General features: G+C 46.8%; 1 protein-coding gene across 3 annotated transcripts in view; it reads right to left on the bottom strand.

The window, feature by feature from the left end:
• LOC139579136 (lipopolysaccharide-responsive and beige-like anchor protein) overlaps positions 1–22857 on the bottom strand; it is a 310713-nt gene that overhangs the window by 160764 nt on the left and 127092 nt on the right. For all 3 annotated transcript variants that reach the window (XM_071407446.1, XM_071407447.1, XM_071407448.1), the window contains exons 35-37: positions 22507–22571; positions 19441–19549; positions 7879–8045 (exon numbers count right to left, since the gene is read on the bottom strand). In XM_071407446.1, the coding sequence (XP_071263547.1) occupies positions 7879–8045; positions 19441–19549; positions 22507–22571 (341 nt within the window). The remainder of the gene's footprint in view (positions 1–7878; positions 8046–19440; positions 19550–22506; positions 22572–22857) is intronic.

Genomic DNA, 22857 nt, shown 5'->3' with positions numbered 1-22857 from the left:
AGAAACACGAAGATCAAGTAAATCCAGAGAAAGAATAAAAGCTGAAGGTCCCCGAGTAAAGGATGGATCCCCCTCCTCCATCTCCCTCCCTCCATTCTCCCTCCATTCTCTGTAACATCACTCCAGTATTTCATGTGCCCTTTTCTGCTTTCGTTGCAGAACAAAGCCGCTGGATCCCAAAGATAAAAAGCGGATTTTTTGGTAAATGGTGAAAGTGTCGAAATAAATGACCAGCTGTGGCCTGAGTGTAATTACAGTGGCTGGGAGAGCAGCGATCTATCACGAGACCCAGGAGAGGGGGTGACACACACAGCGCCATGGGGTTAGTCAAAGGAGATAACTAACTAACTACTGGACCCTGAACAATCGATACTCCCCAGATATTGCATCCTGGTAGAAGGGAGAGGGGAAAAAAGAACGTAAAAACTTCCCCAATGGCTTTTTATTGAGATATTGATCAGGGCCCTCTAATCAGGACCTTGCTGGGCCAAGGCCATATACTTTCTTAAGGGTATATGGAACGGATAAATCTGGAGAGTTGCCACACTACATAGAGGAGGCTGAGCTCTGAGGCGGTAGACGGTGGGATGTAATAGGTGTTTCTGGAGAGGAAGGAAGAGAGGTGGTTCACTGTATAACAGGGATTCATTACAGAGCTGAGGAGGAAGAGGAGGAGGAAGAGAAAGAGGAGGGAGATGAGGAGCAGGGAGAGGAGGAGGAATAAGAGAAGGGAGATGAGGAGCAGGGAGAGGAGGAGGAATAAGAGGTGGGAGAGGAAGAGGAATAAGAGGTGGGAGAGGAAGAGGAATAAGGGGAGGGAGATGAGGAGCAGGGAGAGGAGGAGGAATAAGAGGAGGGAGAGGAATAAGAATAAGAGGGGGAATAAGAGGAGGAGGAATAAGAAGGAGGGGGAGTGAGAGGTGGGAGAGAAGGAGGAGGATGAGAGGGAGAGGGGGACGAGAGGATGGAGGATGAGAGGGAGAGGAGGACGGAGAGGGAGAGGAGGACGAGAGGGAGAGGAGGACGAGAGAGAGAGGATGGGCAGGAGGATGGAGAGGGAGAGGAGGATGGAGAGGGAGAGGAGGATGGAGAGGGAGAGGAGGATGGAGAGGAAGAGGGGGATGGAGAGGAAGATGAGGATGGAGAGGAAGAGGGGGATGGAGAGGAAGAGGAGGATGGAGAGGGAGAGGGGGATAGAGAGGGAGAGGAGGATGGAGTGGGAGAGGAGGATGGAGAGGAGGATGGAGAGGGAGAGGAGGATGGAGAGGGAGAGGAGGATGGAGAGGGAGAGGAGGATGGAGAGGGAGAGGAGGATGGAGAGGGAGAGGAGGATGGAGAGGGAGAGGAGGATGGAGAGGAGGATGGAGAGGGAGAGGAGGATGGAGAGGAGGATGGAGAGGGAGAGGAGGATGGAGAGGGAGAGGAGGATGGAGAGGGAGAGGAGATGGAGAGGGAGAGGAGGATGGAGAGGAGGATGGAGAGGGAGAGGAGGATGGAGAGGGAGAGGAGGATGGAGATGGAGAGGGAGAGGAGGATGGAGAGGAGGATGGAGAGGGAGAGGAGGATGGAGAGGAGGATGGAGAGGGAGAGGAGGATGGAGAGGGAGAGGAGGATGGAGAGGGAGAGGAGATGGAGAGGGAGAGGAGGATGGAGAGGAGATGAGAGGGAGATGAGCGGGAGGTGAGAGGGAGAGGAGGATGGAGAGGGAGATGAGGTAAGATCAGTGTGCTTCAGGAGACACACCTGCAAAATAAACTGTTTTCTACACTAAACACTGAAGATTGAATTCACCCAAATCACTCCTAAATACCTGTCTCAGAAAGAAACTAATAGCTCCATTATCCTGGACTAAATCCCTTAAACCTTTGATCCCTAAAGAGTGAGAGCATCAGTTTCATTCCTCGATCGTGCGATGAGGCTTGTTTAACCGTTAGCCGTCCATGGTAAGTAACATATGGACAGCATCAACCGTTAATACGTTCCACCATGACACCTTGTTACTATTTCTTACAAGCCCAGCCACTGTACTGTAAACACAGTTAGAAGCAAATGTTATCATTAGGGCATATTCTAATTCCTATCCATAACCCTTGACATCACGCCTGCACGGTAAGGCCGTGCAGAACAGATACGCATCATTTTATATAACGTATGGAATGTTGGCCTGTCAAACTTTAACATGCTCCTCTCTGGAGATTTGGAGAACATCCCTCCTCCTACATGTCACCACATTCAAAAAAAAATAAAAAATAAAATAAAATCCCAGACACGCGGCCTGCGTGGCGTGATGAACGAGGTCGAGGGTTTCACTTTAAACCCGTTTAAGGCTCGACGCTCCAGATTTCCCCTCCCGATAGCGACCGTCTCATTTACTAAAGATGAGCATCATTGACGTCTCGGCTTTCTTTTAAACCCTCGTTTACAGTAAAAACTGTTTACGGCTTAAAACCGACTGCAGATGGATGTCCGGGGCAGTACCTTCGCCAGCTCAACTCTAACTTCCTCGTGGGGCTAATTGATTTTGGAGTAGGCCTCGGACAGAGCTAAGCCTAAAGAAAACAACGATCAATTCATCTAGGAGAGAGAACGGAAGGCAGATGTTGTAGAGTTGCGCTGTTGTCCGACAGCTGTGCTAGCTCTGCACGGCATGCTGGGTCTGGGTCAGCACGCATGTTTGTATCACGGGCCCTCCAGTGTTTATAAGCAAAGCAAAAAACATTAACACCATTGAAGTCACCGCAGCTAAAGATGCTAACAAATGCTGGAAATGCAGTGGTAGGTCTCAGAGCATGTTGTTTTATTGTGACCGCGTAATTAAATTGTAAGCCATTACAAAAGCACTTTAGTGCTAAAAAGGTCATTGTCTTATTGGCCTACCGCCCTGATACAGTCACCATAACATTTCCTAAATCAATTTTTCCACACAGATTATAATCCTCCGTGATATTTTATTCAAACTAATTCAATAGAATGTCCAGCTTTTTGCCAGCCTTGACAACAATGATGTACTGCTACGGATTATGAAACATATACAACAGATAGGTATCAGGATTAGGGTACATTTCAAATCCTGGTCTGGTGTTTATTCTAGTCCCTGAACTCTGCTATGGGAAACTGATCAGCAGATAGGACCGAGGGCCTCAGAGTTTCACAGAACACAAACAAGCACTTGAGAACATGCTCTGAACCTTCTCCAGGCAAACATTACAGATGACTCATCGTGTGTGTGTGTGTGTGTGTGGTGTGTGGTGTGTGGTGTGTGGTGTGTGGTGTGTGGTGTGTGTGTGTGTGTGTGTGTGTGTGTGTGTGTGTGTGTGTGTGTGTGTGTGTGCATCTTCCCAGACATCCTGGGATAAACATTGATGCTCTAGGTCCCGATTGTAACAATCCTCATTGACAGGCAAGTGTCCCAACTTCCTCATTCAGTTATCCCTTAAACAATCTCAGCCCAGCTGCACAGTGCGTCCCATTAACATTCAACATGAAGCAACGATGCAGCTGGACAGACCTGGTAAATGTATCATAGTGTATGTAGAGCAAGTCAATCAGCTATAGGTAGTATATGTTTCCATGGGAATTGTTTCCGTCAACAATGAAGGAGGCTCACTGTGTGTTGTGTTTGAGTGTGTGTGTCTCTCTCTCTGTGTGTGCACGTGTGTGTAATCAAGGACAGATGATTGGCTGAAATTAGTCTGTGGCAAATGCCAAGGTTATTATTTATTCATTTTATGACTGGTAGACAACGCAAGACAGAGGTAAGTATGTGTGTGTGTGTGTGTGTGTGTGTGTGTGTGTTGGGCTGGATAAGAGCAGGGGTTAGTGGAGGGAAGACAGGTCCTTTGTTTCTGCAGGATGCGTGCTACAGCCTCACTCTGGAGGAGTGTGTTATGTTGTATGCTACGAACACAGACTCAGGGTCCATTCCAAATTGCACTATTCTCCCTAATAATACACTATCGGCCAGAGCTCTATAATAATATAAAATAAATAGTAAAAACACCATTTACTAAATTACACAAAATAATAAAACTGGATCAATCTTTCTTAGATGGGTAACAAATCCCCTTCTCAGGTTCAACAGTAGCACAATGGCTATTGTGTGTTGTACACAAAGGAAACTGGTCGATTGTCCCCATATAGAATTAGTAGATGAGAGAACAGCATCAACCCCATCTCCCTGTCAGAATAAATCCCAGAATTCTTCTATTTCACCATGATGGTTCTGCTGGAGCAATGACATACTACAAGATAAAACAGTAATGCTAATATTGATAGTTTGTCCATTACAGGTCAGCTAACTGTCCTGGGAACAGTTACAAAGCTGTTAGTTTCCATCTCACAAGGCCGGATCGATGCAGAGGCATACTGTTTCAATTTTGCCAGAATTGATTTTCTCTGTAACACCCCAACCCCGGAGCATTCATCTTTCTGAAGGAAGGGACGATTTGATTTACTGAAGAAAAATTGGAGTGCGCATCACAAAGATTTTTTTTGCCGGGCGGCGAGAGAGCGTGACACACAACAAAGATGGATGTCCCTACGGCTGGGAAGGCTTTAGCCCACGGCTGTTCCATTACAACACGGTGGAGTGGCGGAGGAGAAGGATGAGCTGCTTAAAGGGAGGGAGAACAAATTAAAAGAGAAAGGGGGAGAGAGAGAAAGGAAGAGGGAGAGTTAGAGGGAGATAGAGGGGAAAGGGAGAGGAGGAGGAGAGCGGAGGTGGTGCACCTTCAAACATCCCCAAATACGTGACCTAATGTCCAATCATCACCATGTTACACATTTGGCAGAAAACACAACACTAACTACTACTCTAAATCTGAACTTGTACTCTCTCCCCCCTCAAACACTGTGCTTTCCCTCCCACACACTCTCCCCCTCCCACACTCTCTCCCCCTTCCACACTCTCTCCCCCTTCCACACTCTCTCCCCCTCCCACACTGTACTTTCCCTCCAACACGGCAGCTACAGTACCTTCTCCTCTCCTCATTTCTCCCTTCTCTCCCTTCTTTTTTCTCCCCTGCCTTCTCTCCTCTCACTTCTCTCTCCTCCTGTAACTTCTCTTCCTATCCCTGCTCTCCCTTCTCCCTCCTCCCCAGCATCCAGAGTGAATTTCCATGGTACATTAGTCAGCTTATTAGGATGTAATGAAGGAGGGCGTTGAGGAAAGGGGAGTGTGTCCTCCGAGACACCGCTCTACCGTTCTCCATCATCTACCCCTCATCTCTCTCTCCGTCCTCATCTCTCTCTCTCCGTCCTCATCTCTCTCTGTCCGGCCACTTTGCCGGGTGTCATATACATGAAAGATGACTTGTCTCCTGACCCAAATAAACACCAGCGCTGCCTAGATGCTCTGTCGGGCCGCTCACTCGCTCCAGAAAAAAAAGCTAGGGAAAAAATGAGTGCTGCCAGTCGCTTCATCTGTGGCCACCTCAGAGCTGGTTATTCATGTTGTGTCTGTGGTCTTGGATCAGACTGCTGGCGTGTTGTACACCAGAGTCTCCAGAGGATGTGATGGTAATGTAAGGATGAACAGGTAGCCTTCCCCGTCTGTCTGTCTGTCCCTCAGTGCACGTAATGACGTGTGTGTGTGTGTGCGTGCGTGCGTGCGTGCGTGCGTGCGTGCGTGCGTGCGTGCGTGCGTGTATGTGTTCACCAATGACGGCCAAGGGCAGATCTCAGAACAGAAAATAAGAGTTACTTCCCTTTGTTGGAGGGAGACCTCCCTAGACATTCCGGTACAATGGAGAGAGAGGTGGATGAATAAAGGAGTGAGAGAGAAAGAGAGAAGGAAATAGAAGCGGGAGAAAGAAAAGGAAAGAGAGAGTAGGAAATAGAAGAGGGAGAGAGAGAGAGGAGAGAAAACCACCGAACACCTCACGTCTCCAGGGGCCAGGGCTGGTGTAAGCTGGATATTAAGACACAAATTGCATTCAGGCGGGTCACGGCGTGTCAGATGATATTAGATGCCTGCCGTGAGGAAAACAACAATTCCCATCAGCCTGTTTCTGTGAGAAAAATAATATTTTCATTTTCGGCCTCTTTATTGAATAGAAACTTTGGGGAATACGTCTTTATAGGAGCTCGTGAATTTTCCACCTCTCGACAAAGGTCGTAATCATGGCGGCGTGTACCCTTTGTTGCTCCCAGATTTCATTTTCACCACCGCTGATAGAAAAGGAGTGTGGGGGTCTTCTCTCCCTCCCTCACTTGTTTTCTGTAATGTTGCAGCACCCACATGTTTGAGTGTGTGTGCGTGCGTGCCTGTCCGTCTCTCTGTGTTGTGTCCTTGTGCGTGTGACTGTGTGTGAACAGTCTGTATCGTATCCATTGCCCCTTTCTCTGTGTTTTCTGTGGCGCTAGCCCCCCTCCCCCCTTACACCTCCCCCCACACCCACCACCACATACTGCTGCCTGCATGGGGTCCCCGTCGCAGAGCTGCGCCACCTGACCTTCTCGGTAATTGACCAAAAATATTGATGCAACGGCACAGGTCTGATTGTGATTTATTAAAAGCTTGGGCCCGGCTCCCAGGCCCGGTGCCAGCGGCTCCCAGCCTGGCCCATCGGCAGCCATTAGGAAAACCATCAATACTGTAGCAGCACAATAACACAATGAAAGAAAGGCATGGTAATGGGGAAGGGAGAGTCTCTCTGGGCTGCGGAGGTGCATAGCAAATAGCTTGGCCTTGTTGTGTGAATATACAGAAAGAGAGAGAGAGCGAGAGAGAGAGATTACCCTTTTGGGACTTTTGCAGGTATAATGTTTAATATAAAAAAATTGTTTTGTTTATTTCACTTTTGTTTATTATTTATTTCACTCGCATTGGCAATGTGTAATATAATATTGCCTCTCCATAACATCACTGGGCTCGCTAAGATCAAAGCATAGAGGAGAGGATAGAGAAGGAGAGAGAAAGATAGGGAGAGAAAGAAAGATACTCATGGGAGGCAAAAATCTAAGAGACCAGAGAATAAAATCAACAACAAAAAATGTGGGGAAAGAGAGCGAGAGACCCCCTGAGCCCCTGCTGTAAGAGCAACCGCAAACTAGCAACCGCAAACTGAGCTCACACACAGACGAGTCTCAGGAGAGTCAACTCAGACTAACAAGAGGGAACCAACCGACCAACAGCAGGCTGACTCTCCAACCATTATATACGGTACCCAACCTGCCAGCACACACACAGCACAGGCCATCATTAGGCAATACCCCCATTGACTTCTAACTGGCCTGTTTTGTTGAAACCAACATTGAGCTTCCTAAGCTTTTCTATAGTTTTAATGGCTGGAGGGTTTGTTTAAATCTCTTTCATCTCTGTCCAAAGTCAATGTATCATGCATCCCATACCTCGGCGTTTGCACAGGTGCGTGCCCAACTCAATCACTAACTCCCAGGAGGGCGGCTGGGAGATGATGAGAATGCAGTCATTACAGTGGTGTCTTAATGGATGTGTTGTACTCGAAGGAAAGCTACGGCTCATTTAAAAGTCAGGTGTATCCTATTTTTTTACCATTACCAATGCTCAATGTTCTTATTATGTGAATTTTTGGCAGGAAAAAAAATCGGACCATTACCCCAATACATAGCTTCATTTGAATTGGTATGTTAGTATGGAGATCGGAACAGAGACGCAGCACTTTAGACTGATCATGTGATGGTGCTGAGTGGAACCTGATGAAGGTGTAACTAGACCGAAGACCAAAAACGGATCATTTGATTAGTTGAATGAGGTGTGTTAGTGCTGGGCGGGAACGAAAGCCTGCACCCCCAATAGAGCTCCAGGACCAGAGTTGGAGAACCCCTGCTCTAGATTGTAGATGTAGAACTACGTAGACTGTAGAACTATGTAGACTGTAGAACTACGTAGACTTTTACCTGAAGGCAGAGCTTCCCCAGGCACCGTGTTTGTCCGTCAGGATGTTGACTATCTTCTGGATGAGCTGGGTGGCTGTCACGTGGTCGCGGTACTTGGCCGCTCGGATCAGGTGGTCGCACATCTTCTCCTCATCACGCTTCTCAGCCGAGTACTGGGCACAGTGGGACTGGGGGTCAAAGACAAAACGTGACACCAGGTTAACTTTTCTGTCAAAAACACAATAACGTAAGCATCATTACAAATTAATTGTATGTGCAGTGCTCAATAAAAAGCCTTTATAGTACATTTCAAGAGAAACCCAGGAGGTATGTAATTCTGAACAGAAAACTGGCGTACACATAGTATGCAACTTCATATTGTATGTATGGAACTAGCATGTATTCTGGTGAAAACGGTATAGGCTACTACACACCATGTAAAAGGACATAATATAAGGCTATAGCAGCTGTGTGTGTGTAGAAATGCTGCCTTGAGTAAAACCAAATGAAAATCTGGGGTCATTTTCTGGCCCTTATGTCACGTTGATTAATAACGGCGGACATTATAGTTACTAACGCCTCCAGGGCTCCGAATCACAAAACAGAGGATCATTTTTCTCTGTCTGAATGTGTTATCAGAAATGGCCTTTGAACTCAGAGTAGATGGTATATACAATAACACCTATACTGAGGTAAAAAACAGACAGACTTGAAATGTTCCATTTCAGTGCTAAGATAAACTGAGCAAAATATAAAGCCGAGTTAAACTGTAAAATGAAGTAATATACAACCGACTGAAAACATTTGAGTACACTGCATATTTCTAACAGCCGTTAGCCATGTAGAGTAGAAATACAAGCAACAAAGAAATGAGGAATACACGCTACTATCATGTACAGTACCTCAGGCAAAAATCATGGCCATATTACAGTGATTTCTGTGCATCCATTGGATACTGAAATGTTACAGCATCAATACCAGCAACTCTTAATGCAATTCCCAATGCTACATGATTTAATGCAATTCCCAATGCTACATGATTTAATGCAATTCCCAATGCTACATGATTTAATGCAATTCCCAATGCTACATGATTTAATGCAATTCCCAATGTTACATGATTTAATGCAATTCCCAATGCTACATGATTTAATGCAATTCCCAATGCTACCTGATTTAATGCAATTCCCAATGCTACATGATTTAATGCAATTCCCAATGCTACATGATTTAATGCAATTCCCAATGCTACATGATTTAATGCAATTCCCAATGCTACATGATTTAATGCAATTCCCAATGCTACATGATTTAATGCAATTCCCAATGCTACATGATTTAATGCAATTCCCAATGCTACATGATTTAATGCAATTCCCAATGCTACATGATTTAATGCAATTCCCAATGCTACATGATTTAATGCAATTCCCAATGCTCAAATGAAATGAACCTAAAAGCCAGCCCATTGGTGGAATACATCCCCAGCTCTACAAATGCAACCTGCCTCACCAGTAACCTTAGCAACCAGTAAACACAGGAAAGTGCTTGATAATGATTGGTCCTCCTCTCCAATTGGAACGGTGACTTTTCATACCTGACAAGAAATCTATAGGTCTGGATCACATTCTGGAAGGCTATTCTGGAGGGGCCATTGGGCCCTAATTATCAATCTACGTCTCTTTGTGGGGCATTAGAGTGGTCCTTAACCTTAAAACATGATGGCCCAACGTGTGCATGCGTGTGCGTGCGTGCGTGCAGGCGTGCAGGCGTGCGCTGAAAGGAAGAGTAGTTAAGGGAGGATAGGGAGAGGGAATGGTGCTGAATGTTTGAAACGTATGTTAGCCCCCTGGAACAGACGACAGCGCGTCTATACTTTACGATGGGACAGAACAAGAAACGTCAAGACAGGCTGGAAGGAACGTGTGACTTCTGTGTCACTAATCAGCAGTGCTGCAGTTCAAACACATCATCGTAAACACGCTGGTCATTCAGCGCGGAAAACACCTAGTCCCCCATAGTGACGTGTGCTTTTCTAACGGTCCTGGCAGGGCCCGGCGGCGAGGGGAAGTAGTTTCACTGAGCGACTCCCCTCTGAAACAACAAGCAAACAGCTGAACACATAACAGGCCCATTAATACTAGGCCTCCAATTCGGTGTAAAACGATGTGGAAAAGACATGTCAGAGTCTAGATTCTGGTGGTCTTTCCACTGCTCTGAAATCGTCATACATAGAGGATATTAGACTACTAGGGTCTCGTTGGTTCTTACATACTCAGCCTGCTAGCTCTAGATGACTACATAATAACCTACCTCCATCCTCTACTCTTCCAATAGGCTGACAGAACAAAGGGCACTGACTGAGTCAGGGAACACTTTTCAACTTCACCACTCCGCTAATTTCAAAGGAAGCGGGGGGGGGGGGGGGGAATAGTAAAATAGCATGAACGGCCTAGAGCCATTAGCAACCAGAGGGGGCCCCCTTTACCTCGGTGGAGACGAAGGGTCTGTCCTGATGCTGACAGTGAGATGAAAAAAGAGAAACGGAACATCAGGATCAATGTCTAGTCTACCTGGTAGCCAGATTCCAACAACAGGATCAATGTCTAGTCTACCTGGTAGCCAGATTCCAACAACAGGATCAATGTCTAGTCTACCTGGTAGCCAGATTCCAACAACAGGATCAATGTCTAGTCTACCTGGTAGCCAGATTCCAACAACAGGATCAATGTCTAGCCTACCTGGTAGCCAGATTCAGACATCAGGATCAATGTCTAGTCTACCTGGTATCCAGATTCCAACAACAGGATCAATGTCTAGTCTACCTGGTAGCCAGATTCCAACATCAGGATCAATGTCTAGTCTACCTGGTATCCAGATTCAAACATCAGGATCAATGTCTAGTCTACCTGGTATCCAGATTCCAACAACAGGATCAATGTCTAGTCTACCTGGTAGCCAGATTCCAACAACAGGATCAATGTCTAGCCTACCTGGTAGCCAGATTCAGACATCAGGATCAATGTCTAGTCTACCTGGTAGCCAGATTCAGACATCAGGATCAATGTCTAGTCTACCTGGTAGCCAGATTCAGACATCAGGATCAATGTCTAGTCTACCTGGTATCCAGATTCCAACAACAGGATCAATGTCTAGCCTACCTGGTATCCAGATTCAAACATCAGGATCAATGTCTAGCCTACCTGGTATCCAGATTCAAACATCAGGATCAATGTCTAGTCTACCTGGTATCCAGATTCCAACAACAGGATCAATGTCTAGTCTACCTGGTAGCCAGATTCAGACATCAGGATCAATGTCTAGTCTACCTGGTAGCCAGATTCAGACATCAGGATCAATGTCTAGTCTACCTGGTAGCCAGATTCAGACATCAGGATCAATGTCTAGTCTACCTGGTAGCCAGATTCAGACATCAGGATCAATGTCTAGTCTACCTGGTATCCAGATTCAAACGACAGGATCAATGTCTAGTCTACCTGGTAGCCAGATTCAGACATCAGGATCAATGTCTAGCCTACCTGGTAGCCAGATTCAGACATCAGGATCAATGTCTAGTCTACCTGGTAGCCAGATTCAGACATCAGGATCAATGTCTAGTCTACCTGGTAGCCAGATTCAGACATCAGGATCAATGTCTAGTCTACCTGGTAGCCAGATCCAGACATCAGGATCAATGTCTAGTCCACCTGGTAGCCAGATTCAAACGAGGAAGTCAGATGATGATGAAGTCAGAGGTAAAAGGCACAAGACAGGCTTTTGGAGAGCGAGCGAGCAGGTGAGGAAGCTGTGTGTGTGTGTGTGGACGGTGTGACGTGAGACCTTATGACTTGAGACAGTGTAATCATGGGCAGCACCTTCCATTACATGAGCTGGCTGACAGGGTCGGAGGGTGACGGGCGCTGGCGCCTACTCTGGTGGAAAAAGGTGCCCGGAGAAGACAGACTGATAATGGGTTGGCATTAATCGAGTAAATTACATGGAGATGTGTCTCGGACAATTCACACCAAGCTCAAGTCAATAACCAGAGAAAAGTCTGTGTGATTTAGAAAGGAAACAGGCCTAACCACTGGCTAAATTACACTAAGATAATGATATGAGAAGACAACATGAATAGTCTCACACACACACAAGGGTAAGGCATTCCAGCACATCTCATAGATACAAATCCACCGACTCAACTGCATGAGTGCAATTCAAAAGGCCAGAACATATGGCATAGGTTTCTGCGTGTAGAATAATACGCTGCCAACCCCCCTCTAAATGCTGTAGTTGTTGTCACGCTCTCCCATCAGGGCCTGAGGGGTTCACCAGTATAATGAGGGTGTGAGTGGGGATACAGGCCTCATTACCAGATATAAAGACTGTGTTTATCACTTACAGTGAGTGACAGAGCCAAGGACCTTGAAATGTTTCTGTGCCACACTGTCTCAGCCTTCAAGGCGCTCGTTTCATGACATCACAAAGCGCTCAAGGTTCTGCTGGAGAAACGGGTGACCACACACACACACACACACACACACACACACACACACACACACACACACACACACACACACACACACACACACACACACACACACACACACACACACACACACGCACACGCACAAACACACACCAGTGGGGATCTTATTAAAGCCATGCTTGATGTGTACTCTGTCTTGACATTGTGTGGTGCAGTAGAGAAGCCAGCTAGAGACACACAGTGGGGTTGGCTATCGCCTCGTTGTCTCGCGCTCCTCTTCCAATTTCTCACGTCCGCCGACAAGCCGTCCCAGAGGGTTTCATTTAAAGTGGGGAAACTGTCCGCCCGGGGTGCGTGTCCTTGTCGTGTTCTGAGAGGGAATGCAAATATTCCTAGGAATAAGGAATTCCTCACAGAACGATGGGAGGAGGGGTTACCAAACAAAAGAGAGATTGCTGAAACAATTGGTTTCTGAAGAAGATTCCCCCTCGCACTTGATCTCTTGCCCTCAAGTTTAAAACGGCCACATAAAACACCATCAGGTTAACTCAGACAAAGAGTTCGGGGGGCGGGGAGGCAGGGGGGGCGTAGAAAGACGAAGGAGAAAAATGAAGGCTTAAAAGTACAACGGCGAACAAAAGTCATCGAATGTCGACGTCTGACAGCCACTTCAATTCTGAAATGATGCCCCCTGTCACACCGCGCTCGCAGAGTATTGATTTTTCCTGCTGAGGAAAAAATAATCTCATCCAGCCAAACAGATCCCAGAGGCATGCATCGTCCCGATAGTGGCCATCAAGGTTAACGCAGGCGCAACACTTATCAAAGTATCTCTCTCGCTCTCTCATCCCTCTCTCCTGTCCCTTGTCTGTGGCTGCTGTGGGTTTTTAATGGACTGGTCACAATGCCTAGTTGGCAGGACTCTTCATCTCTCCTCCCAGCGGCATCCTCCCCTCTCTTTCTCTCGCTCGCTCTCTCTCTCCCCCTCCTTCCCTCCCTGCTCAAACCAGCAGCTGTGTCAAGCCCCGCTCCAATCAGTAGCTGCCATTAGTCTAAGCTGGGCTGAAGGTTCCATCCACTCTGACTCCAGAAGCAGTCCAAGGTCACGCCAGCACGTGACGAATCACACCTGTTAACTGTCCTCTCCGGGGTGAAAAATAGTCAAATGAAGGCAGAAGCGCTGCAGATGAAAAATAATCCACGTCTTCTGGAACACTGGCTGGCGCTCGGCTAGTTGTCTGGATGCAGAGTGATGATTCCAAACAAAAGAGATAACAATAGGAGCGCACCAAGGACATACCCTTTCGTCTTTTACTGGTGTACATTTAACACATTTAACTCCACATCAGGTTTGTGTCTGCCTTAAAAATACATTCAATTGCACTTGAGAATCTGCTTATTCCACATATTTATTGGTATGAATACACAGCCTTATTCAATACTACACAACATAATTATCCTTTCCAAGAACTCCTCTCCAACTCATCAGTAAAATGAAATCAATAAAATGATGTCCCTCTATGGTATAACAAAGATAGTAGGCAAGGCAAGAGTCCTACTCCAGAGACTAAAGTGTCAGTTAGTATGTAGTAAAGGGGACTAGGGAGTCGGGAGGAGGTGCTCATATATGTGCTATTCACAGCTCTGGGCAAAGATAATGATGTGTGGAGCGGTGCAAGAGGCATCACCTAGGGACTTAATTACACACAGAGAAGAGCCAGACACTGGGATACTAGTCTCTCTCCCTCTCCCCTCCCCCTCTCTCCCGGGTAAGTTCGCTCTCTCTCTCTCTCTGAGGGTAGAGGTAGACAGATATATAGAATACTGCTGGGTAAGTACTCTCTCTCTGGGTGTAGAGGTAGACAGATATATAGAATACTGCTGGGTAAGTACTCTCTGAGGGTAGAGGTAGACAGAGATATAGAATACTGCTGGGTAAGTTGAATCTACTTGCTTTATCCTGTCATAATATATGAATCAAACTACTGAATCCCAAACGAATCCCACTAATAAATGACTCCAGCAACAGCTAACAAGCCTCCCCGTCATTACCCAGAGGGTCTCACCAGCACCATAGTGAGATGGCTGTACTCCCAGCTCTATAGCTGTCGTCTAGAAGTCACCGCTGTGACCGCCTTATGACAGGTGACGACTGTCGGTCAGAGCGATGAGTGTTGTGTGTTGATACGTTGTAAACAATGTGTCAGATGGTGGCACCTGACGCCTGCCGGGCTACAGCCAGAGTGGTGACCTGCAGGGGGCTCTTCTAGACGGTATGGGAGATTGGGGTCACAACCTATCCTCTGACATTGAAACAGTTTGTTGTGGAATTCTCTCACACTGAAACAGATGGTTTATAGACCTATGAAGATAACCACATTTGGTCCAAGCACTCTATAAACGGCAGTGTTTGTTCTTGACCAGAACGGAGCTGTATTCCTTTACAGCAGGTTACATTATAGCACCGAAGCACAGACTGTTGGCTTTGTTTACTGTGTTATAAATAGCCAAAATGTTTAACTGTCATGTGTTCATTTTCTTTCACTTCAAAATGTAAATTGTGTCGCCCTCCGTTCCATGGCGTTTCAAACCTTAAGTGTGCAGTCAATTCTTTGTGTGTGTCCTGTCCATGGCTGTGATCTGTGAGGAAGAGTAAGCTCAGTACACTGTGTGGGGGCGTTGTGCTAACAACGCTGTCATGATGGAACATAATGAGCATCAGCTCAATGTTAATGTCATTAACTCTGAGGCGAGAGGAGAAGAGAGGGATCGCCTTACAAGCCAGACAGAGGGGGACAATGACGCTAAGTCGCTAATTACGGAGATATCGCTAGCTGGATCGCCCGGCTTTTATAGCATCTAGAGAGAGAGTCAATTCAATTAGTCGTATATTACAGCGGCTGGGGGCTGAATCAACGACTGGGTATAAAAAAAAGAAAGTTGGAGAGAGAGAAAGAAGGAGAGGCGGATAAAAGGAAAGACCTGGGTCTTCCTCACTCTTAAAGAATCAACCGTGGGGTATAAAAAAGACAGAGTGCAACAGAAAGAGGGAGATAAAATAAATGATCTGGGTCTTCCGTATCTCTGACCTCCTCTGCTCTCGTGGCCCCGCAACCCACCACATTTCATCCTTAATGAAAGGATGCTGTAAAAAAAAAACTCTCATCGTAGTAGGAGGGCCGTGGCCATGCGATCTGCAGATCTCTTCCACGTTAAGGATCCCATTAGATAGAGAACACTAAAAGGTAATTGGATTTCCCCCTCCAGTTATCTTCATCTCTGTCACCCTCAACCCGCTATAATAACTTACTCTCCAGGCCAAAGATAACTCAATTCAGAGAGAGAGAAAGAGGGATGGAGGGGGAGAGAGAGAGAGAAAGAAAGGGAGGGATGGAGGGAGAGAGAGAGAGAGAGCATATGTTACGAGTCTCCAAAGCAAAGGGTGTCTAAATCACGTAGCTCCTCTATCACATCCTTCCCGTGGATATGAACTCTGACAGGGAGCAAACATAAATTTGTTTTTATCTATTGAATAATTCACTTTCCTGGTGGCTGCCGTTTCCTTCACGGTCTGTGTCTGTAGTGGTAGAGAGCCACAGCCAAAGGTCCTAGTCCCAGACCCCTGTCAGGGTGGAGAAGGACTACTCTGTTCCTCAAGTGATAGTCAACAGGAAACTCACAAAAGGTGCAATTCATTTCAGCAGTAAGATTCTTTCTAACTAAAACAGTGAAGGTTGTGGCAGTCAGGGCACAACCAAATCACCTACTTTATGCACTCGGCCACACCCAAACATGTTTATTTTTCTGTCCTCCAACAGTAAACCTGAGAAGCAGGTGAACAAACACTGATTTATAAAAAAATTGAAGACAGAGAGGAAAACTGTTTTCCCCTGGGGCATGTTTCATTGGGGCTGTTATTTTTATGGTGGCGGTGCAAAATGAAACCATGAAACTGATGGCTCGAGGAGGGCTCAAGCCAGAGCCGGAATGGAGGAAAATCAATACGGCAATATCAGTGGTTGCACTTATCAGGGCCTCACTTCTTTCAGAGGTCACAGAGGAGCGGCTACATTTAAGTGGGGAATTCAATTGTGAAACATAGATTTGGCCCTGGCTATGGTGGGTATCTGATTAAAGTTGATTGGCTATACTGTAGGGGGTGGGGTGAGGGGAGAGAACAGAGAGAAAATACTAAACAACAGTCTTTAACAAAGAGAGTTAACAGTTGGCTATGGTGGTTAGTGGGTATCTGATTACAGTTGATTGGGCTGAGGAAGGATGGTGTGGTTGGACACCAAAAAAATAGATTTGAATAAATACAACAGAGTTCTAACACTCTGTGTGATATGTGTGATATGTGGGTTGCGTAGTGAAATAGGTCCCTGCAGACGGTGCGTGGGACAGAGAATCACAAAAGACACAAACAAAACAGTTGTGGTACGCATGTACCCAATACTATATCCATTAGGGGCTAATGAGTGGAATCACACCGATTTACAAGAACACAAATACTATCTCCCTAACAGAATGAGACTTCAGCCTGTTAAAATGTATTCTTTCTCCACCGCTGCGGTTTTACTGGAGACAACCGGGGACTGTAGCTACTAAATAATACAGGAACAGGAAACAATGATGTCCTTGGCTGTCTTTGAGGCTTGTCAGGCACATCCTCATTCTGTAACTCAACGGTACTGTCAAAGACTACACCCCACACACACACACACACACACACACACACACACACACACACGTAACCAGAAAAACAACTATACTGGGCCTGCTTGGAAGACGATATGGAGAGAAAACGGGGACACTAACTAGGCCCTCTTGTAGGACGATGTGGGAAAAATAGGTCCAATGTAATGACACAATGTGTTCCTTTTGCTTTCACTACAGTATATCAGAGTAGGATCCAATCTAAGGATGTTTCCTCCTGTAGGACTTCTCAGTGCCAGAGGGAGACAGATGATAGGATGAGAGGGACTAGTGATGCAGACAGGAACATCAGCTACACTACGTGGGCCAATTAGATAGAATTGGAGAACTGGGGACAGCCCCTGGTGTGTGTGTGTGTGTGTGTGTGTGTGTGTGTATATGTTTCCATCGGTGCAGACATATCCTGGCCCTCGCTCAGAACATAACATGGCCTAATCATGGTGAGTTTGAGGGAGGAAACGGGGAGTGATGGGGACACGAACTCAGACACCACTACTGTTCATAACCTCAGGGCAGAGTGAGGTAGAGGCTAGTTTGTGAGCCCTGTGCTGTGTTCTTATGGAGCTGCCAACTGTCTGTGCTGTGCCTCAGGCCCCTCCTCCTCTATCTTTCCGTTGTTCACACATCTGTCTGACACACACACACACACACACACACACACACACACACACACACACACACACACACACACACACACACACACACACACACACACACACACACACACACACACACACACACACACACACACACACACACACACACACACACACACACACACACACGCTCGCCCTGTGTGTGGAGTGTTAGCCTCGTCAAATAGGCTGTGTGTGTCACGCGTCAGAAATCTGCATAAACACCCGGGTCTGCCTGCCCCGCACTAACGATGATTGGACGACCGGTCGAGTCAGGCCACACCTCCCGAGGAAATGATTGACAGGATGAGGCTGGTGGGTGGAAAGGAGGTGGACAGTGTGTACTACTGTTGCCAGTCAGATAGATAAGCAGACTTGACTAGGGTCTGAGTCCCAAATCACACCATATTCCCTCTTATGGGCCCTGGTCAAAAGTAGTGCACTAAATAGGGAATAGGGTGCTATTTGAGACACAAGCTAGAAGAACATGGGAGCAAACATTCAAACGAACCGAGGCAACCAACCAACCTGAGGCAAACCATCAACATGCTTTCCTTTCCACCTCCTCAACAATTTGCTTTAAACAGTCATGAGGGCTTTTTTTCATTCTGTAGGAGAGACCCTGCCTTGAACCTTAAAGAAAGCATAACATTTTACAACTACGGTAAGGGGGCGAGTGAGGGTGGAGGGACGGGGGATGGGGGGTTGAGACAGTTGGCCCTTCAGACCAGCAGCTCTGTGGGCTGTCTGCAGGTTTAAGTACTGCCAGGGTCTTGAGAAAGGAGGGAGGAATGGAGGGGAGGATGCTGTATTCCTGTCACTGTGGAAATACACCCCCAGCGGGAGTATAACAGACAGGCTCTCAGCAGGGCAGGAAATGATTCAGAGAGATCAGGACGGAGACAGAGAAGGAGAGAGGGATGAAGGAAGAGGGTGGAGGCTGGCACTAGGCCGGGAGGTTGGCGCTAGGCCGGGAGGTTGGCGCTAGGCCGGGAGGTTGGCGCTAGGCCGGGAGGTACGGGGATAAATTAACATGGAGGCTGTTTGGCTAGGATGCCGTGCCAAACGTAAACTACAGCCGGCCACTCCAGTGTAAGATGTTATTATACATGTTGGGGTTGTCTTTGAAAAGACAACATTTGTTCTCTAGGTTGCTATGACAGGTCTGTAATGACTTGACAGACAACCGTGTGTGTGTGTGTGTATAGAGGACTGTATACCCCCTCGCTGGGTGTTACATTCTGAGCTGTTTTTGTTCAATATGGCCAGACAGAACATGAAAATATGAAACTATCAACCTATCCTATCAACCTCAGCTTAACGGGATCTGCTTAAAGCTACAAATATACTAAAATAACTCCTGCTGCTCTCACAAAAAGACATGGAAAGGATAAATAAATTAGGACTATGTTTCTGTCCCAAGATACGAGGGTCAGGAAAGGGGTTGGAAGTTATTGGTTCATTGCTAAGTTTTTCTCTTCAAGTCATTCTCCCCCTCAAGCTAAAATCAGGACTCCATTTTGGATTGAATGGATTTTCCTGTTTGCTGGCTACCTGCACCAGCCTGGGGAATTTCAAATTCCTAAATTATGTCAGGAGCCATTTTGGATCAAGTATGTTCTCTTGTTTACCAGCTGCCTGGTCTATTCTCCTCAATCATTCACCCGAGCTTAAATCTGGACTCCATTTTGGATTTAATGTGCTAGTTTCATGTTAGCCAGTTTCCTGGTCCAGACTGTATTTTACCTCAAACTCAGCGTGTTTGTGGATGTCCTCGGCTCTCTGTCGGCTCAGGATGAACTCAGCCTCATTGGCCACCCGCACCAGGTGGTCCTTCATGGTGTGGCTCAGTAGCCTGAGAGAGAGGAAGGACAGAGGAAGACATTTCACACCATCAACAGAACTGTATCAATTTGTAATCTGTGGAGAAAAAATGATTACTGATTTGAATAATTGAATTATGTTTGGATTAAGATGTAATAAAACTGGTGGAAGACATACAAAAAAATATGATTATTTAGTAAGTGATCAAACAAAGTTAATTAATTGACTAGTAGGTGATAGGTTGAAACCTGTTCAATCAGGTTTTCATACACCATAAAACCTGCACAAACAAGCTCTCACAATGTGCTACAATATGAGTGCTGCAGTCCCTGAACATGGAAGACCTCCCCTTTAATAACCGTATAACATCCATAAAATGGAAGACCTCCCCTTTAATAACCGTATAACATCCATAAAATGGAAGACCTCCGCTTTAATAACCGTATAACATCCATAAAATGGAAGACCTCCCCTTTAATAACCGTATAACATCCATAAAATGGAAGACCTCCCCTTTAATAACCGTATAACATCCATAAAAAGAGGAAAATTAAGCATGCAAAATGAGCAGGAAATGTGATTAGGACAAGACACACACACACACATGAAATCCCTTTAACTGGGACCTAACATGCGCTAATTGATTTGTTAATGATATGCATCTGACACAGGGGGAACCTTTGCTCCTGTTACTACATATGTAGCAAATCCACCCCCTTCCTCTTATCTAAGCTAATAAAACGTGTGTCTGTGTGTGTGTGTGTGTGTGTGTGTGTGTGTGTGTGTGTGTGTGTGTGTGTGTGTGTGTGTGTGTGTGTGTGTGTGTGTGTGTGTGTGTGTGTGTGTGTGTATATATATATATATATATATATATAGGGGCCAGAGAGGCCACTCACTGGCCCCAGAGGTCAGGCCTGTGCAAAGTGGAACAATAACAGGCTAGGGGCCGGGCCTGGGGCCTGTAACCCAAGGCTGCTGTTTCAGAGCAGGGCAGCGGGGGAGCGGAGGTGCCTGGGCCTCTGTAGCCTCTCCAACCCCCGGCCCCTGGCCCAGCCATCAATAACCTCAACACTCTCTTTATGACGCCTTACTCCACACTCTTTCACACACAGGCAGGCACACACACACGAGATAAAACCATACAGACACACACGAGCATACATACACACCCACAAATATAGTACGTGCGCACACTTTGACAAACACACATACTTCTCACACCCAAACCTCTCACCTCTCTCACACACACCTCACACACACCTCTCTCACACACAACTCACACATACACACACACACCTCTCACATACACACACACACACCTCTCTCACATACACACACACACACACACACCTCTCACACACACCTCTCTCTCACACACCTCTCTCTCACACACACACCTCTCTCACATACACACACACACCTCTCTCACATACACACACACACACACACACCTCTCTCACATACACACACACACCTCTCTCACACACCTCTCTCACATACACACACACACACACCTCTCTCACACACACCTACACCTCTCTCACACACACCTACACCTCTCTCACACACACCTCTCTCACATACACACACACACCTCTCTCACATACACACACACCTCTCTCACATACACACACACACCTCTCTCACATACACACACACCTCTCTCACACACACACACCTCTCTCACATACACACACACACACCTCTCTCACATACACACACACACACCTCTCTCACATACACACACACACACCTCTCTCACATACACACACACACACCTCTCTCACATCTCACACACACACCTCACACACATCTCACACACACCTCACACACACACCCACACCTCACACACACACACACACCTCACACACACACACACACCTCACACACACACACCACACACACACACCACACACACCTCACACACACACACCTCACACACACACACTCACACACACACACCTCACACACACACACACACACCTCACACACACACACACACCTCACACACACACACCTCACCACACACACACACACACCTCACACACACACACACACACACACCTCACACACACACCTCACACACACACACACACACACACACACACACACACACACACACACACACACACACCTCACACACACACACACACCACACACACACACACACACACACACCTCTAAACAGGGAGTTGATGGGGTATAGTGTTACAGCCCCCCATTGCAAATCAACAGGCTTTCACTGAGACCCAGTTCTAGATTACAAAGCAGCCTCTCTGGAGTGGATTACAACCTCCTGATCCTCTAATCCTTCCACTTTTCTTCCTCCTCTATCCTACTCCTTCCCTCCTCCTGCTTCTCTTCCACCTCTCCTTCTCGCTCTTAGATTCTCTCCTCCTCCTTTGCCTCCTCCTCCTCCTCTTACTACTTGTGTGTGTGTGTGTGTTTGAGGAAGTCAAACACACACACACATTGAGGAAGTCCATCAGTGGATGCATTAACATTATCCTAGATTAGCGTTCGGTAATTCTCCAGCCCGGGGGATCGTTAATGTAAATCCCGGACCTCTAACTCCAAATTGACGGGAGTTGTTTGGTCCCAGGAGTGATATGGGAATGCTGATCCTGGATAGTACGGACAGCAGAAGGGACATGGAGAGGGACAAGGAAGATGGGAGATTTCCCAAGCGTCATGAGGAGTCAGGGATTGCAGTCACCCCTGTCACCCGTCCTCCGTCAGTCCCTCCCTCCGGGACAGGCAGGTATTGACAGAGCCTTGAACTCTATAAGACCTCTCTCAGTTCCACAGATCCTCTTTACTCCAGTATGGATTTTTCTCTTCAATAGAGGCCCTAATGGTGATCGTGAGGGCCTGGAGCCTCGAGGGCCAGGGGCCGCGCTATGGATCGGCCAGAGTGGGACATAATGAAGTGGTGATGGTCGGAGTGGGTCGGACGGTGTGTGTCCGCGTGCGTGTCAGAACACGTACCTGCCCTCGTTGATCAGCTCGATGAAGGCCAAGCCTGCGTTCTTCTGGATAGAGTTCTGCCACTCCTGAAACACAAACACTGGGACATTAGCAACACAGAAACCGCATACGGGGACATTAGCAACAACACAGAAACCACATACGGGGACATTAGCAACAACACAGAAACCACATACTGTTAGTCTATGCACATTACTTTACACATAAGTCACTGTGAATGGACAGAGGGGTAAATGAAGGAACAGTGCGAAAGAGAGAGAGAAATAAAGATTCATTTTGCCCCTTCCGCCCTCAGCACCAATTATGTCTGTATAATATTATGTTGAGTGAGTCTGAACAAGGAGCAGTCAG

The sequence above is a fragment of the Salvelinus alpinus genome, chromosome 6 (assembly GCF_045679555.1).
Source record: "Salvelinus alpinus chromosome 6, SLU_Salpinus.1, whole genome shotgun sequence".
In the NCBI taxonomy this organism is placed as follows: Eukaryota; Metazoa; Chordata; class Actinopteri; order Salmoniformes; family Salmonidae; genus Salvelinus; species Salvelinus alpinus.
The sequence above is the reverse complement of the archived record's forward strand: the minus strand, read 5'-3'. Positions and strand labels throughout refer to the sequence as shown.